Here is a 17,982-nt window from a genome sequence, read left to right on the forward strand (position 1 = left end):
AGGTGTGTAATGAGGTTCTGGCTTTACAGTCAAAGGACTGGAGTTATAACAGTGAGAAAATTAGTATTAATTGCAAGAAGAGCCGTTTTTTGAGCCAAAAAGAGCCGGATCTTTTTGGTGAGCGGAGCCCAGTGAGCCAGATCTCCAAAAAAAAGCCGGACTGCCCATCACTACAGCAGAGTCCTGCATCCACTGAGGCCCCGGATCATGTGACCCCTGACTCCTCCCCTCCTGTGACCTCATCACAGGTCCTGTGCGCACAGAACAGCCATATATGTGGTGGCGGCTCTGCAGGTGGAGGTATGTGGAGATTCCCCATTACTGGCGCATTAACCCCTTTACCCGAGGGTGGTTTGCACGTTAATGACCAGGCCAATTTTTACAATTCTGACCACTGTCACTTGATGAGGTAATTACTCTGGAACGCTTCAACGGATCTCACTGATTCTGAGAATGTTTTTTCGTGACATATTGTACTTCATGATAGTGGTAAAATTTCTTCGATATCACTTGCGTTTATTTGTGAAAAAAATGGAAATTTGGCAAAAATTTAGCAATTTTCAAACTTTGAATTTTCATGCCCTTAAATCAGAGAGATATGTCACACAAAATAGTTAATAAATAACATTTCCCACATGTCTACTTTACATCAGCACAATTTTGGAACCAACATTTTTTTTTGTTAGGGAGCTATAAGGGTTAAAAGATGACCAGCGATTTCTCATTTTTACAACAAAATGTACAAAACCATTTTTTTAGGGACCGCATCACATTTGAAGTCACTTTGAGGGGTCTTTATGACAGAAAATACCCAAAAGTGACACCATTCTAAAAACTGCACCCCTCAAGGTGCTCAAAACCACATTCAAAACTTTATTAACCCTTCAGGTGCTTCACAGGAATTTTTGAAATGGGGAAGAAAAAAATGAACATTTAACTTTTTTCACAAATATGTTACTTTAGACCCCAATTTTTTTATTTTCACAGAGGTAACCGGAAAAAAGGACAACATTTCTTGTGCAATTTCCCCTGAGCACGCAGATACCCCATATGTGGGGAAAAAACACTGTTTGGGCGCACTACAGGGTTCGGAAGGGAAGGAGCGCCATTAGACTTTTTGAATGTAAAATTTGCTTGAATAATTAGCGGACGCCATGTCGCGTTTGGGGAGCCCCTGATGTGAAACCCCCATAAGTGACTCCATTTTGGAAACTAGACCCCTCGGGGAACTTATCTAGATGTGTGGTGAGCACCTTGAACCCCCAGGTGCTTCACAGAAGTTTATATAATTGAGCCGTAAAAATAAAATTTTCATATTTTTCCCACAAAAATGTTTTTCAGCCCCCAATTTTGCATTTTCCTAAGGGTAACAGGCACCATACCATTTGTTGAGTCGCTTCTCCTGAGTAAGCCAATACCCCATATGTGGGAGAAAACCACTGTTTGGGCGCATGGCAGGGCTCGGAAGGGAAGGAGCGCCATTTGACTTTTTAATTGTATAATTTGCTTGAATAATTAGCGGACGCCATGTTGCACTTGGGGAGTCCCTGATGTGCCTAAACAGTGGAAACCCCCCACAAGAAACACCATTTTTGAAACTAGACCCCTCTGGGAACTTATCTAGATGTGTGGTGAGCACCTTGAACCCCCAGGTGCTTCACAGAAGTTTATATAATTGAGCCGTAAAAATAAAATTTTCATATTTTTCCCACAAAAATGTTTTTCAGCCCCCAATTTTGCATTTTCCTAAGGGTAACAGGCACCATACCATTTGTTGAGTCGCTTCTCCTGAGTAAGCCAATACCCCATATGTGGGAGAAAACCACTGTTTGGGCGCATGGCAGGGCTCGGAAGGGAAGGAGCGCCATTTGACTTTTTAATTGTATAATTTGCTTGAATAATTAGCGGACGCCATGTTGCACTTGGGGAGTCCCTGATGTGCCTAAACAGTGGAAACCCCCCACAAGAAACACCATTTTTGAAACTAGACCCCTCTGGGAACTTATCTAGATGTGTGGTTAGCACGTTGAACTCCCAGGTGATTCACAGACGTTTATAACATGGAGCCGTGAAAATAAAAAAATCTTCTTCCACAAAAATGATGTTTTAGCCCCAAATTTTTTATTTTCACAAGGGTAAGAGAAATAAATGGACCCCAAAAACTTTTGTGCAATTTCTCCTGAGTACGCCGATACCCCATATGTGGGGAAAATACAGTGTTTGGGCGCACAGCAGAGTTCAGAAGGGAAGGAGCACTGTGTGACTTTTTGAACGCAAAATTGGCTGGAATTGAGAGCGGATGCCATGTTGCTTTTGGAGAGCCCCTGATGTGCCTAAACAGTGGAAACCCCCCACAAGTGACCTCATTTTGGAAACTACACCTCTACAGGATTTTATCAAGGGGTGTAGTGAACATTTTGAACCGAGAAGTACGACACAGAATTTGATAACATTAGGTCATCATATTGAATAAGTTGTCATCAGTCTTGAGCACAAGTGCTCGCTACTTGAGTTTGCATCGGGTACTCAGGTATGCTCTAAGTATCGCGGGTGCTCGAGTAACATGCTCGAGTCACTGCCCCGCATGTTTCACGGTTATTAGACACCCAAAAAAAACACGCAGGGTTCACTCATGCATGGCAAGCAATCCCCGCAAGTTTTTTTGGGCCGTGAAGCATATGGGGTGAAAACTCAAGCATGTTACTCAAGCACCCGCGATACTCAGTGCATACCCAAGCACCCAGCACTCAATGCGAGTCAACACAAGCACAACCCTAGCATTACCCTAACGCTAGAGTTTATTTTTTACGCCTTTCCTCGTGCGGTATAAGTGATTAGATGACTTTATTCTTCGGGTCGGTGCGATTACAGAGATACCAGATTCATATCGGGTTTTTATGACTGACAGCTGTCACACACTAAAGACGCTTTTTTTTGCAAAGACTATTTTTTGCATTGCCATATTTTGAGAGCTATAATTTTTGCATATTTCGTCCGACAGAGTCATGTGATGGCTTGTTTTTTGCGGAACGAGTTGATGTTTTTATTGGTACCATTTTCAGGCACGTGACATTTTTTGATCGCTTTCTATTCTGATTTTTGGGAGGCAGAATAAACAAAAACCAACAATTCAGGAATTGTTTTTTGTTTGTTTTTTTATTCTGTTCCGCGTATAGTGAAATTGATAATGCAGCTTTATTTTTCGGCTCAGTACATTTACAGCGGTACCACATTCATATAGTTTTTTTATGTTTTGGAGCTTTTACACAATAAAAACTATTTTATAAAAAAAATATTTTTTTTGTATCGCTTTATTCTGAGAGCTACAACTTTTTTTTATTTTTCGGCTGATGGAGCTGTATGGCGGCTTGTTTTTTGCGGGACAAGATAACGTTTTCAGCGGTATGATAAAGCATCATTTTTTGCTTTTTTTTTTTTTTACAGTGTTCACTAAAGGGGTTAACTAGTGGCATAGTTTTATAGGTCAGGTCGTTCCGGACGCAGCTATACTAAATAAGTGTACTTTTTATTGTTTTTTTTTTTAATAATAATATTTATTGATGGGTATATTATATTTTCATTTTTTCTTTTTTTTTTATATATTTTTACAATTTTTTTCTTTTTCTTTTTTTTTTTAACTTTCTTACACTTTTTTTGCTTTTACATTGTGCCATTATGGAACTTTCACTTTTTGCAGCCTGATCGGCTGTATAGCATAGAGAGCAGCAGCAGCTCCCTATGCTATGCAGCCTGTCAGCGCTGCACACAGGGAGGTTACTTTGATCATGCACTGCGCATGACCAAAGTAGCTTCCTGTTGACCCGGATGTTGTCATGACGACATCGAGTCGTCATGACAACATCCGAGACCATACTCAGATGCCACGGGACGCCGGGAGAGGAGGTGAGTACCGATGCTTACTTCCGCAATGCTGCGATCGACTTCGATCGCAGCATTGAGGGAGCTAATGTGCCGGGAGCAGTGCGGGACCGCTCCTGGCACATAGCACCGGGTGTCAGCTGTGACAATCAGCTGACACCTGGCGGCGATCGCCCCGCACTGCTTGTGTGCGGGCGCCATCGCCACACGCGTAATAGTACATAGCTGGTCTATAAAGCCCAGGGCGCAGCTACGTACTATTACGGGCAAGGTCGTAAAGAGGTTAATACTAGAAATATATTACTCGGGATATCGCAGCTAATTCCCACAAGAATAATCCTGGGAACACAGAATTAGATGATTATTTCTCAGCAGTTTCTATAGGACTTAATACATTTCTGATTCTGGAGAGTATTATAAATATGGCAGAAAACAGAGGAATAAAGTTCAGAGAAGAAGCTTCATAGAAACACATTGAAGTTACAGATGTCATTTAACCCTTTGGGCAAAAGTGATTCCAGGGAGTAAATCCAGAACTCGTCTCTGTAGAAGTTTACAGCGTTGTGATTGTGAATCCGCTGCGGTCGTCTCTTCTACCACCGACTATCGGAGATCAGAACTTTTAGCACCATCTCCAAGAAATGTCTGGCCATGGTGGTCTCACCAAACTTCTGCTCTTCTTCATTCTTTTCTTGCAGGGGCTGCAGTGGATTTCATCCTAGATTCATGGAGCCGAATAGAGGAGCCATGTTCCTTCATTCTGATTGTAATTGATCGTTACATTTGTCCAACGTCCACATTACCGCAAGGATCTTTACTGAGTAAATCACATCAGAACTGTAGTTGGTAAAAAAACACCCATTTCCACAGGTGTCCCTTCTAATTGGTGGGAAAACTGTCACCTGTAATAATCCTCCAACAGTTCTGGCATGACAAACACGGAAAAGTGCCCCTTTATGGATATGAAAGAAAGTCTGTTTAGACACTTAAGCTTAATAGTATCAGCTCTAATCAAATGGTTAGAAAGTGATTTACCCTGAAGATTCACAAATTGTGGGGTTGTTTTAAAAATGTTATATTTAGGCTGTTTTTGTGAAGGAATAGCTCCCATAGTACAGTGCCCCTTTCTTGGCCCCCACACACAGTATACTGTTCCCCTAGTACCGCCATCCACCCACACACTGTATAATGTTTCGATGGTACCTCTATCCCCAATTTTATTTTTTTGGAGTGTTTTTCATGTATTATATGGAAACCTATGCGAAAATGCTTAAAAAAAATCCCATCATATCCAGAGAGAAAAATACACTGTACATGGAGAATTTGGCATTAAATATCTATTGTCTTTGTGTTCTTACAAACAAGCTTTTATAAATGTCTCAAATTTCTATGTCTGAATCAGACATTAGATCCAATGTGATAGAACATTACAGTCCGGGGAAAACGGGGCACATTCACATAGACGGCCGGTGGTGATGTAGTCAGCGACGGACTTCGGCCAAATATGTTTCTAGAGCCGTAGTGGAAGATGAATATGTCGTTCTCATCATGAAGTATTACCAATGCCGATTCCAGTGTCTGTAAATGAGACGAGAATTAACGTTATGGAAGATGAGTCTATAAGAAGCGTATTCAGCTGCAGACTCCGAGGAAGAAACTGCTTGTTGTCTGTGGCTTACAATATATAGGTTTTATTACTAGATGTAAAGAAAAAACTAAATACTGTAAAATAAAATATCTCCTCATATGTTTCCCCTTATTATCTCCAGTAATTGTATTATTACACAGGATTTTTATGATGTTACATCGGCTCATCATCTTCTCATTCAGGTCTCTACAATATCAGATCCTCTCAATAAATATCTTCTATAGAAGATAATTTTCCTGATTTACCAATCAAAGATGGATATGAACAGAGACAAGATGGTGGAGAGGATATTACACCTCACCCTAGAGATCCTCTTCCGACTTACTGGAAAGGTGAGAGATTCTGATGACGTCACATTACATCATTCTTATCTATGGGAATAACAGATGGACAGAACTGGAGAGGTGAGGACTCTGGAAATGTCTGTAGTGAGATTTATTACTGTGTCTCTCCATAACCAGGATTATACAGTAGTGAAGAAAACCTCTAGTGAGCGCTGTCAGGCCCATGTGTCTGAGGGATGGGAAAGACCCCTGAGCCCATTCACAGGGCCTCCATCTCACCCCTTCATATATGAGGACATCAATGACCAGAAGATACTAGAACTCACCTACAAGATGATTGAGCTGCTGACTGGAGAGGTGACACTGCTGGGACATTATACAGTAACACTATGAAGGGATCAGGGGAATAACGGTATCATTGTATGTGTCAGGTTCCTATAAGGTGTCAGGATGTCGCTGTCTATTTCTCCATGGAGGAGTGGGAGTATTTAGAAGGACACAAAGATCTGTACAAGGACGTCATGATGGAGGTTCCTCAGCTCCTCACATCACCAGGTAATAGACAGGACTAAATACACACGGCCTATAATTATCTGTATGTAAAGAATGAATTCAGTCCCTGTATGTGTTTCCTCCAGGTCTATCCAGTAAGAGGACAACATCAGAGAGATGTCCCCATCCTCTTCTTCCACAGAACTGTAAGCAAGAAGATCCCAATGTTCCTCAGGATCATCAGGTAGATGGAGAGAAGGTGTCATGAGATCTCCCCTATGATGTGTAGACGGCTATGAAGGTCTTGTGTTCAGTCTTGTTTTATCCCCCAGTATTATATGTTTTATACTTGTGTAATGAGAAAGGTGGAGATGGCAGGATTAGAGCTGATCATTGATGTGACTTCTCCATCTGTCTGTGACTTTTACAGTATTTGTTTCAGGGTGAAGATCTGACCCATATTAATACTACAGAGACATATGTGAGGGGTGATGAGCGGTGTAAAGAGGAGAGTCCTTCATATGACTACCCAGGTGAGTAGTATCCACTAAATGCAGAGAAGTCACAGATTCTTCTCAATCACCGGCTGTGGTTTATTTATCGATCATGTAGTCCGGCCGTATCGTTTGATCACCATTTTGCCAATAGAAAACGACATTCTCCTCCTCCCAAAACTGTTCAAATGACTTAGGTCATTGAAAGCACTTTTCTATAGAACATAACCTGGAGGATCCACCTACCCACTGGGATTAGAAGACACTGACTCTTATCTGCCCAGGTCTTTAAACCACAAAGCCAAATGACAGCGTACGTAGAATGTTCTGACAAGTTAGAAAATCACTTGAAGAAAAATATTATGATGGGCCTGTAAGGGAAAGTGGAGGGTAATGATGCTATTGGCTTCCTAGATCCCTGATATCTTATTGGATGAATCCACCTTCTCTCCCTTCTGTGCTGCTGAATGTGCTCATATGGTCCCTACAAGACAAGGTCCAGTCTTTCTGGCCAACCTTCACTTTTATTAAAGACAACATTAAATGTGCAGTGAGGGCCAAGTGTGAATTTCTGTACAATAACAAAAGAGTTTTCTTTTATTCTGACTTTTCAATTTCTTTTAAAACCGACTAACTTCAAACAGGATTGTGATAAACTACACAAAAAACATTACTCCTGTGCCACGATATATCTCTAAGCTAAATTTAAGACACCTCATCTCTGCAGTATTATAAAAAGTTCTCTTTGAACGTCTAATATTTCTTCTTGAAACTCATCTGACAGAAAATATTGTCCCTTACGATAGTTTAGATTGCCAAGAGCCACCGAGCCCCATAATGTAATTACCCCAGAGAGGTTTCACCACTAGTTACTCATTTTTTACAGATGAAGACTGTTGAGTTTGATCATTTCAGTAGATATGTTAGAGTTTATAATCACAGTTTTTGACTACAGTAGTTACTGCCCAAAATCCTCTGATTTAACCCCTTTCTGCAGCCAGTTTTTTGTTCCTAATCAGGCCCCATTTTTTCAAATCTGACGTGTGTTACTTTATGTGGTGATAACTTTGGAATTTTTCACAAAGGATAATAAGAAACAAATGGACCTTACAAATTATTTTCCAACTTCTCTTGAATCTGACAATCCCCTGTATACTGTTGTACACTACTGTCTGGGCACATGGCAGGTGAAGAAGGGAAGGAGCGACATTTAGCTATTTGAATGCATATCTTGCTGGAATAGTTTGCAGACACAATGTATTGGGGTCACTGTTCATGGTCACCTGGCAGCTCAAAAGATGGTCACCATGAGCAGGCTTGGCGATATCTACTCTGTTTTCAAATTCCAGGGATTGCCTTGCTCGTCACACTTTCACCCCTCTACATGGACCTGGACATACACAGAGACCCCCAAGCTTGGACCTTGGTGTTATCTGCTCTTCTGTAGTGTGACATGGCAAGAAGAATAGTCAGGTAGCCGAGTCAGAACAGAGAGGGCATAGAAAATACAAAATCAGAAGACCAAGTAGTCAGTAAACGGGCCGGGGTCACAACAGGAAACAAATACACAAGCCGGGAGCTGAGCACAGAGGACTGAACCAGAGGAGAACAAGGCTGTATCTGGCAGCTTCCAGCAATATGCTTCCAGCTTTAGTAGGGTGCGGTGCTTTCCAGTTGGCTGAAGCAGGGAGCAGATTACTCCAGCTGGACAGCACACACACCCATACTGCCAGACTGGATAGTACTACTGGTCCCAGGCGCCCTAATCTTAGTGGCTGGACAGAGCCTGTGCCACCCAGAGCTTCTGGTTCTCACATCTCCTCCATTACCAGCGCCGCCTGCAGGATGAATAAGGCGGCTCCTGGTGACAGAAGCAGACGTCGCAGGAGCAGATCCCAGAGGAGATGGGACCCACCATTTGCAGAAGACCTAATATGACAAAATGTCAGAAAACCAGAGCAGTAGAAATCCCCATAAGGTGACTCCATTTTGGAATTTATAACCAGTCAGTGAATTAATCTATAGGAGTAGTGACTATTCTGACTCCACAGTGTTTTTCTGGAAATTAGCACGCAGTGGATGATGGAGAGTGGAAATTACAAATATGCCATTTGATTGCCCAACACATAGTGCTCCAGGAGGTTTTTCTCACTATAGTAATGTCAAATACATGGATGATAAATGTGGTTTGGGCACACTGCAAGGCTGAGAAGCGAGGGGGAGATTTGACTTTGGGAGATCAGATATTGCTGGATTGGTTTATGGAAGCCATGTTGCTTTTTAAGAACCTTTGAGCCACTAATAATGTGGAAACCTGGTTTTCCATTGACAGATGATGGACCTGAGTGGGGGCTTGTTTTTTTGTGAGATGAGTAGAAGTTTTTATTGGTATCATTTTTGCCTAGATAACATTGTTTGGTGGCTTTTTATTCCATATTTGGGAGACAGAATGGACAAACAGTTGAACACCACGCTCTACTGGTTCGTCCTATGAAGATTTCTATTAGACTGTGAACTGTCATTGTCTTGTTTGTCTTGTGAATAATTCAGTATTTTGGAGTGCATTTTTTTCCTTGTTTTTGACGCTGCGCTTTTTGTCTCTTTTTGGTACGTCATGTTATAAATAAAGCAGATTTGTTTTTGATACTTTGTGGTATATAGCTTTGACAAAACTTAATATTGATACAGTCGTGTGCGGATGCGTTTTTAACGCATTTACATAGCATGTGTGGTTTTTTACCTGCATATTTTTTGCATCAATGGCAAGTCTATGGAAATAATCCACACATAAAACAATGTACACCCAACATGTACGGCAAGTCAGTTTATGCAGCCTAAACAAAGCACAGAGGGTGTGAGATTTCTATGAATCCATCCACTCTGCTGGACTTGTAAGACGCTATGTTTTTTGCGCTCTGACAATACGCAGCATCAAAAACTCACCAAGCGCCTATTATGGGAACCCAACCTTATGTGTCTGTTTTATCATGTTTTGCATTCTCTGGCAGTTTCTGTGATCTGCCTTAAGAAAGCACCACGTACATATGTGCTACTGTTTTACATCTTAATCTTTTCCACAAGCCATACAGATATAATTGGATACAGGAAATTGCAGCTCACATATGAAGTGGACTTTCTCTTCCTGCCAGATGACCATTAAAAATTATTTTTCTGCATTTCAAAAACTGCCCTCAAATACATGGCATGTCAAGATCAGGCAAAAGCGACTCATTACAAGAAGAAAGAAAATACAGTCTCCTGGAAAAATAACGCTATAACAGGGTGCATTTAAGGAAATAGGAAAACTTTCTGTACAGATCTGTCCCTACTGCACATTTCAAATCTCCAGAGAAGAGATGACAGGAACAAAGTCACCTGGGATTTTATAACCACACAGCAATAAGCAGCCATTTCTAGAATCCTCTCCGTGACAGGGAAGGCTACTGTATACCGCAGTGACTTCCACAGCAGACCTCTCCAGCAGGGAGATGGATCCACAAACTTATAGGCAAAATGTCCTGATCTGCATGGACAACAATCTGCAAACCAAGCTGGATCTCAGCACTGCTAGCACTAATGGGTTCACTGTCCCTCTTAGCAGGCAGGGTCTCCAAGGGTTTTGGATGGAAAGAGGCAGATACAATGATGGCATGTTGTTAAGTCTGTAAACAGTCCAGGAGCAGTTGTATGACACCTGGAGCCTCTTCCATATTTTCAGCTTCATTAGTAGTGGCTGGAGACCAAACCTGTAACCTTTGATATCTTCTTAGTGGTCTGTCGCTGCTCAGCAAGAGGGGGTCCTTCCCGCTCTGCAAGATGCTGGTCCGTGTCCTGAGTAGTTGAGGAAGCTGTGGCTTTCAGAGTTTTTTTTAATATTTGTCACTTCTGTTTCTATTTGCTGCTGTGTACGGATGTGGTTCTCCTTGTATTGGTTTGCCCTCACCACTTGCTGTTCAATCCCCATTAAGATGGCTTCACAACCATCACACCACTCTTGAAGGGTTTTCACAATGCTACTTATGTCCTTCTTGGAAATGTCCCGTCCAATGCAGAAATCAACTTCTAGCACATGATTGCGTTGATCCAGTTTGCCCTGAATGATGTCTGTCTAAACTGCTTCTATGATTAAATCCTCCAACTCTCGGAGGTTCCTCATGTCTAAATCTTTCAGCAGCACAGAGTATGGAATGCACTTCATCCTGGACACAAGGCTCACAATTGTCAGGTGTTTCAGCTTGTTTTTCTGTACAGCCGAAAGTTCTGGCAAATTATCTTTTAATGCAACTTAATCTGGGTATGTCCCATAGGCAAACAAATTTAGGAGCTGTAAGTAGCCAGAATGTGAACGGTCTGCAAGCTCTTGTACTGTGGGTAAATTTAGAAGTTCTCCGAATACATAGACTCCTGGGGTGTCTAATACTTGGTTGATAAGGGCTGGAAGAGCTGAGCCTTTAGTGCCTTTGGCTAGTAAGATGAATTGCTCCAGGACACTACTGGTTGGCTTCTGTTCTCCTGCCATACTACAGCTAGGGGTCTAAGAGCTTATGACTTCGCTGTTCTGGTCTGAACACACTCTATCTGGGTCTACCGTGTGGTTGTCAGGCAGCCATGACAGCGCCGGGTCCGCTGGAATTAACAATTCAGTATTTTTACGTAACTTGCCATTTTTACTGACAGTTTAAGTAGAAATGTTCAAAAATATTAAACTCAAGGATATTTTATTCAAAAATAATAATTGTTTTTTCTTGGCAGATGACTGTACCAAGAGATCAGAGGGACAGCTGACATCTTCAATTTTTAAATCAGATAGTCTTGAGATCCCAGAGGATATAATTGAAGTGAATGCCATTACCCCGGATATACCATCATCCCTTCACTGCAAAGATCTGTCATCTGATCCTTTGAAACAGGTCCTGTCTTCTGATTCATTACTGACTACTAAGGAAAAGCAAAGTCACAAAATAAGCATTAAAAAACGAACTGCTCCTAAAGCAAATAAGTCATTTTCACAATCAGAATATGGAAATAGTTTTCCCCTTGAAAACATCAAAAACATTCACACAGCAGAGAATAGATTTTCATGTTCCAAGTGTGGGAAATGTTTTAACCAGAAATCAAATCTTGTTAGACGCCAGAGAACTAACACAGGGGAGAAGCCATTTTCGTGTTCAGAATGTGGGAAATGTTTTCCACAGATATCAACCTTTATCAGACATCAGAAAACTCACACAGGAGAGAAGCCTTTTTCATGTCCAGAATGCGGAAAATGTTTTACAGAGAAATCAAATCTTGCTACACATCAGAGAACCCACACAGGGGAGAAGCCTTATTCGTGTTCAGAATGTGGGAAATGTTTTAGCTTGAAAGTGCATCTTGATAGACACCACAGAACTCACACAGGGGAGAAGCCTTTTTCATGTTCAGAATGTGGGAAATGTTTTAGCTGGAAAGCGCATCTTGATAGACACCAGAGAACCCACACAGGGGAGAAGCCTTTTTCATGTTCAGAATGTGGGAAATGTTTTAACCGAAAAGCGCATCTTGTTAGACACCAGAGAATGCATACAGGGGAGAAGCCTTTTTCATGTTCAGAATGTGGGAAATATTTTAGCTGGAAAGCGCATCTTGATAGACACCAGAGAACCCACACAGGGGAGAAGCCTTTTTCATGTTCAGAATGTGGGAAATGTTTTAACCGAAAAGCGCATCTTGATAGACACCAGACAATGAACACAGGAGAAAAGCCCTTTTCCTGTTCAGAATATGGAAAATGTTTTATGAAGAAATCATCTTTTCTTAGTCACCAGAGCAGTCACTCAGGGGAGAAGTCTTTTTCATGTTCTTAATGTGGGAAATGTTTTACTTGGAAATCAACTTTTAAAGAAACCTGTCACCAGCAAAAACTCTATTAAACCTGCAGATATGGGCTTAATCTGCAGGTTAATAGCATTACTAACTTGTCCGGAGCTTGCATGTAGCCAAACGTTGTGGTGAGAAAATTAAGTTTATGCTCCCCAGCAGCATTCGCTTTCAGTAAGTGCGGGCGGCGCCAGCGCAGGTTCAGTCACCACTATGAGAATACGGAGGGGCGTCTGTAACCGCACCCCCAGCCCTGACTGACACTGGCTCTGCATTGCGGCCGGCTGTCAGTCAGTGCCGGGGTGTGGTTACAGCCACAGCCGCCAGATCAGTGATTGAACCAGCGCTTTCACTGCCCCACTGACTGAAACCGAATGCTGCTGGGGAGAATAAAGTTAATTTTCTCCCCACAGCATTCAGCTACGTGCAGGCGCTGTGCAGGTTAGCCCATATCTGCAGGTAAATAGCACTTTTGATGGTGACAGGTTCCCTTTAACCCCTTCACGACCTATAAATACATCATAGGTTGTCTCCCTCTTTTTGGTGTGGGCTCCAGCACTGAGCTTGCATGGTTTCAGGCACATGACAGCTGATCTGATCAGCTGTCATGTGTCCCCTAACAGCTGCGGGTGGAATTATGATTCATCTCTGGCTGTTGACATGTTAAATGCTGCTGTCAATCTCTGACTGCAGCATTTAACATGATCGCGCCGGAAGTGCATCATTAGTTCCGGTCATTGGCACCGTTGTCACATTAACGTGGCTTGCCGATGGGTTGACATGACAACTCATGGTCGGCAGGAGAGTCCTGTGGTGGTCATTGCTGATCTGCCCTGTGGCTGGCATTCATAGCAGATGATCAAGTCTGCTACACATAGCACATAGCTTGTAGCACAAGCGATCAGAAGATCACAGTGTCAAGTCTCCTAAGAAGACTATTGAAACCAGTAAAACAAAAAATAAAAACATGTAAAAATATTAAAAATATATATATATATGTATAAAAGTTCAAATCACTCCCCTTTTGACCCATTCAAAATAAAACAATTGTGAAAAAATAAAAAATACACATTTGGTATCGCCACGTTCAGAAACGACCAATCTATCAAACTATAAAAATAATTAATATGAACAGTAAACGGCGTAATAAGAAAAAAAGATCAAAACGCCAGAAAGAGTTTTTTGGTCGCTGACACATTGCAACTAAATGCATTAACACCACTTAAATAACAAATATGTAGAGATTCTTTTTTTATCTGCAAATTTGTAATGACCTAGAGAATTTTAGCATTTAGTGAACATGGTAAAAAAAATCCTAAAAAAATAATTGTGGAACTGCACTTCTTTTGCAATGTCACAGCATTTGGAATTTTTTTCCCATTTTCCATTGCACTATATGGTAAAATCAATGGTGCCATTCAAAAGTACAACTCGTCCCTGGTTAAAAAAAAAAAAGCCCTCACACGGCCATATTGACAGAAAAAATGATGGCTCTGGGAAGACAGGGGAGCAACAAACGAAAACCAAAAAATGGAAAATCTTAAGGTCCTGAAGGGGTTAAAAAACATCAGAAGTCACACAGTTGAGGTTTTTTTCATGTTCAGAATGTGGGAAATGTTTGAACTGAAAATTGTATCTTCTTAAAGTTGTTGTCCACCATTAGGACAACCCCTTGTCATTCCTCATGTGTGGCCTCATTAAAATAAAATCGCTCATACGCGGCTACCGTGCCAGCGCCGTTCCAGCGGTGTTGGCACTTGCATTCCCGGGGCTCACGTGAGGTTGTTATATCTCACGAGCCCTGCTCCCAAACAGTGCCGGCTTCATTGTCCCCACCTTTGGACTTGTTGAACATCAACAGGATGCCAGGGCTGCGGCTGCTCTTTGACTTCCTAATGATGTTCGATGTCTGAAGGTCGGGACAGTGACAGCAGCTCTGATGGGGTGCAGGGCTTACATGACTCAACATCCTCACATGAGCCCCAGGAATGGAAATGCCGACACCGCTGGAACAGCGCCGGCATGGGATGTATGTATAAGTATTTTTCATAGGACCAAACATGAGGAATGAGAAGGGATTGGCCAAGTAGTTGGCAACCCTTTTAAACATCAAAAATCCCACACAGTGAAAAGTCATTATCATACCTAGAGTGTGAAAAATGAATTACTGTAATCGTATTTTGTTGACCATCGAAAATAACTCCGACTGGGAGAAACTATATATGTTATTGACAAATTGTACAAAATCATATAACAGAAAGTTGTATAATTAAATGGGAAAGTGAAATTGCTTTAGCACTTACTATAGTTTTTGGACTATAAGATACACTTTTATCAAGAAAAAAATCTTCTAATAAGTGAGTGTATCTTATGGACGGGAGACAGCTTCCTGTTACAGAGGAGAACAATGAAACAGCGTCCTTCCTGATCACTGAGATGGCTCCTCTCCCCCAGCCCCACACTTGCATATCTGATTGGTGCAGAGCAGGAGAGGAAGATACCAGAACCTGCACAGAGGCTACACACCCTGAGTGAGTAGCTGAAGAACCTTCCACCAAACTAGCTCAAGGACCTTTCAGATCATGTAACACTGTTTTACATATTTTCAAAAGTTGTCAGGTTCAGTTATGAAATGATACATTTCTTAATGAATTCAAATCTGACAATGAAAATTTTTAGTTTCTTGGTTCTATGATATTAAACAGTTTTCCTTTTACTGCTACATATAATTAATGCATACATATAATTAATGCATTTCAGTACTTTGGAACATTATTATTTTTGCAAATATAAAGATGCTGAATATTTTATGACAAATTTTCTGACATTTAGAGGAAATTTAGCAACAATTCAAATAATTAAAACCTGTCTAACCACTATTGTGAATTATAAGTAGTTACAGAAATTGCACTGCAAAATTTGGTTCTCATTCAGTGACAACTTTTTTGCTTGTCTCTTGTACTCCTTCATCAGTTCTTCTCTTACTATTGTCCAACAATAAACTGTAAGCATTGATGGATTCCATTTTCCTTGATATCTTTTCTCTATAGCCGCAATATCTTGGTGAGATCTCTCACCGTGCTTATCGCTTACTGCTCATTAATTTGGTGGAAAAAGGTCTGGATGTGGATGTAAGAAATTAATATTTAAAATATGGGACAAAGGAAGAGAAGGTAGCAATGGTTTGCTCTTCTTCCTAGGGAATTCCCGGGGGTTTCTGTGGAGCATACTAGACTATACTGAGGACTAAGGCGCACTCAATACGGGTGGAAGAATGGACATTCCAGCATACAGGAAAGGGTTCCTTACAGTTAGAGCAGTCAGATTGTGGAACACCCTACCACAAGAGGTAGGAATGGCAGATACTGTAACAGCTTTTTTTTTTTTTTTAAAAAAGGGCTAGATGATTTCATCAAATTTACAAAATGTGGACAGCACCTCCAGAGAAAAAAACTAGAAATAACATGATTAGTATCATTAGAATGTCTATCACCTTTAGTACCCCTAACAGCACCCAATTTAACAAAATTAAAAATATCATACCAAAATATATCCCTGTTCTCTACCAAGATGATAGATTACATGATATTTTAAATAAGGGCTATAGATGTGTTGCAAGGAGGGAAAAATCAATTGGTAATTTACTCTCACCAAGTCTATATGAAAAACGCACCAATAGCGCAACCTGGATAATGACCAAAGGATTCCATAAATGTTTTGCCAAGAAATGCAGTATTACACTAAAAAATTAATGATCATTTCAACATTAACTCTTTCATTAATTGTGAAACATGTTATGTGGTTTACTGCATTGAATGTACTTCTTGTGGGGTTAAATATATAGGCTGTACTAGCCGTAACTTTAAGAAAGGATCTCTGAACATATTTACATCATTAATAATAATAATAATATTTCCTATTCAGGAACTGTTAAGCTATGTTCACATACTTAGTGTTTGGCTGTGTATTTTGCAGCAGATTTTTATGCAAATTTTCAGCTGAGTCTTGCAATACTAGCAAAGTCTATGAGAAACCAGAATTCTCTGTTCACACAGGTTACTTTTTGTTTGCTGCAAATTTTGTGACTTTGTTGTGTTTTTGAAAAATAGAGCATGTCACTTCTTTCAGTGTTTTTGAAGCAAAAAACGCACCTGCTTTTTTTTCAGTGTTTTTTCACCCATAGGAAGTAATGGGTGGTCAAAAAATGCAACAAAAACGCACCAAAACCTGCGTTTTTAACACAGCTGTTTTCCTGCTATAGAGAAGTTTGCAGCAGAAAAAAATACGTGTGTGATCATAGCCTTAGACCTTTTTTTGGAGCGACATGAGGGAAAATTGGATAGTTTTTGTTTCTTTGGCATAGAGAAAGTTAAAACTCCAAAAAAGAAGTGGCAGCTGGCAACATACATGATTTATGAGAGAAGCATGTTTAGATTAAGGGAATGAATTACAAAACTGATACCATGTTTATTTATTGAAATGTCTTCGACGTTTATACAATATACTATTGTTCCTTTTTTCATTGATGAGAACATTCTCTCATATAACTTTTTATCATTCGTTTCACATGCTTTTAATATGTATATATACATAGTTTTTCTGTGTTAGATGTTTTGTATAATTATGAATTTGTTGCACATGTGTGATGTCTCCTTTTATAAGCATCATTCCACTTTGTAACCAGTATACACTATGACTATGAGCCAGAAACGCGTCAGTCTGTTTTTTGCTGACATGTGGAAATTTTAATTACTTTTTGATATGAAATAAAGTTGAAGATCTTTATCTGGAGGTGCCGTCCATATTTTGTATATTTTGATGGATTTCTCTGCAGGTCAGCAGCTTTTGGACAAGGCACTCCTTTGGAAACAGGAGCGCTAAAGACATAGTACGGTGAGATTCCACTTTGGCTTTCTACAAGACTAGATGATTTTCTCAGTACATATAACAAATTGGGTTATAGATAACTTAGTGACAACAAATGTATAATTGGTGGAGAAAGATTGAACTTGATGGATCTAGGTCTTTTTTCAACCTATGTAACATCCCCATGTTTCTGTATGGTGACCTCGCCCCCAGGACATTCAGAACTTATCTGAGAAAATTCACCAAAATGGGGATGAAAACCATAATTACAAAAAAAAAGGCCACGTTCCTGTGGACTGATTGATCTGACTATTTAAAGGGAAGATGTCATAAAAAATATGTTTCAACAACTGAAAAAATGTAAAGTCTTAATGTTTTTAATTTTTTTTTTAAATATTTTTTTTTAATGAAGTAAACTATGAAAAATAATTTGAAAAAGTCTGGTATTTCCACTTTTAAA

General features: G+C 40.4%; 1 protein-coding gene and 1 pseudogene across 2 annotated transcripts; one reads left to right on the forward strand and one right to left on the reverse strand.

Moving 5' to 3' along the window:
• Window positions 1-223: 223 nt before the first annotated feature.
• On the forward strand, window positions 224-17,595 carry LOC141270546 (uncharacterized). 2 transcript variants are annotated; one of them, XM_073680606.1, is made up of 7 exons: window positions 224-300; window positions 5,710-5,859; window positions 5,989-6,168; window positions 6,243-6,366; window positions 6,450-6,547; window positions 6,746-6,836; window positions 11,550-17,595. In XM_073680606.1, the coding sequence occupies exons 2-7, from the start codon at window positions 5,782-5,784 to the stop codon at window positions 12,641-12,643; spliced, it is 1,665 nt and encodes a 554-aa protein (XP_073536707.1). In that variant the 5' UTR covers window positions 224-300; window positions 5,710-5,781; the 3' UTR covers window positions 12,644-17,595. The 2 variants fall into 2 exon arrangements, with proteins under 2 accessions (XP_073536707.1, XP_073536708.1); XM_073680607.1 differs by lacking the exon at window positions 224-300 and adding an exon at window positions 4,573-4,645.
• LOC141270578 (COP9 signalosome complex subunit 7b pseudogene) lies at window positions 10,061-11,425 on the reverse strand (annotated as a pseudogene).
• Window positions 17,596-17,982: the final 387 nt, after the last annotated feature.

The sequence above is a fragment of the Phyllobates terribilis genome, unplaced genomic scaffold (assembly GCF_046119375.1).
Source record: "Phyllobates terribilis strain yellow unplaced genomic scaffold, ASM4611937v1 Scaffold_5__5_contigs__length_657084704, whole genome shotgun sequence".
Lineage (NCBI taxonomy): Eukaryota > Metazoa > Chordata > Amphibia > Anura > Dendrobatidae > Phyllobates > Phyllobates terribilis.

Excerpts from the sequence above, each read along its gene's own strand:
- LOC141270546 (XM_073680606.1), top strand. The coding sequence starts at position 5,782 with ATGGATATGAACAGAGACAAGATGGTGGAGAGGATATTACACCTCACC. Across the intron at positions 6,548-6,745 it reads ATGTTCCTCAGGATCATCAG|GGTGAAGATCTGACCCATAT; the intron begins GTAGATGGAGAG and ends TATTTGTTTCAG. Across the intron at positions 6,837-11,549 it reads TCCTTCATATGACTACCCAG|ATGACTGTACCAAGAGATCA; the intron begins GTGAGTAGTATC and ends TTTTCTTGGCAG.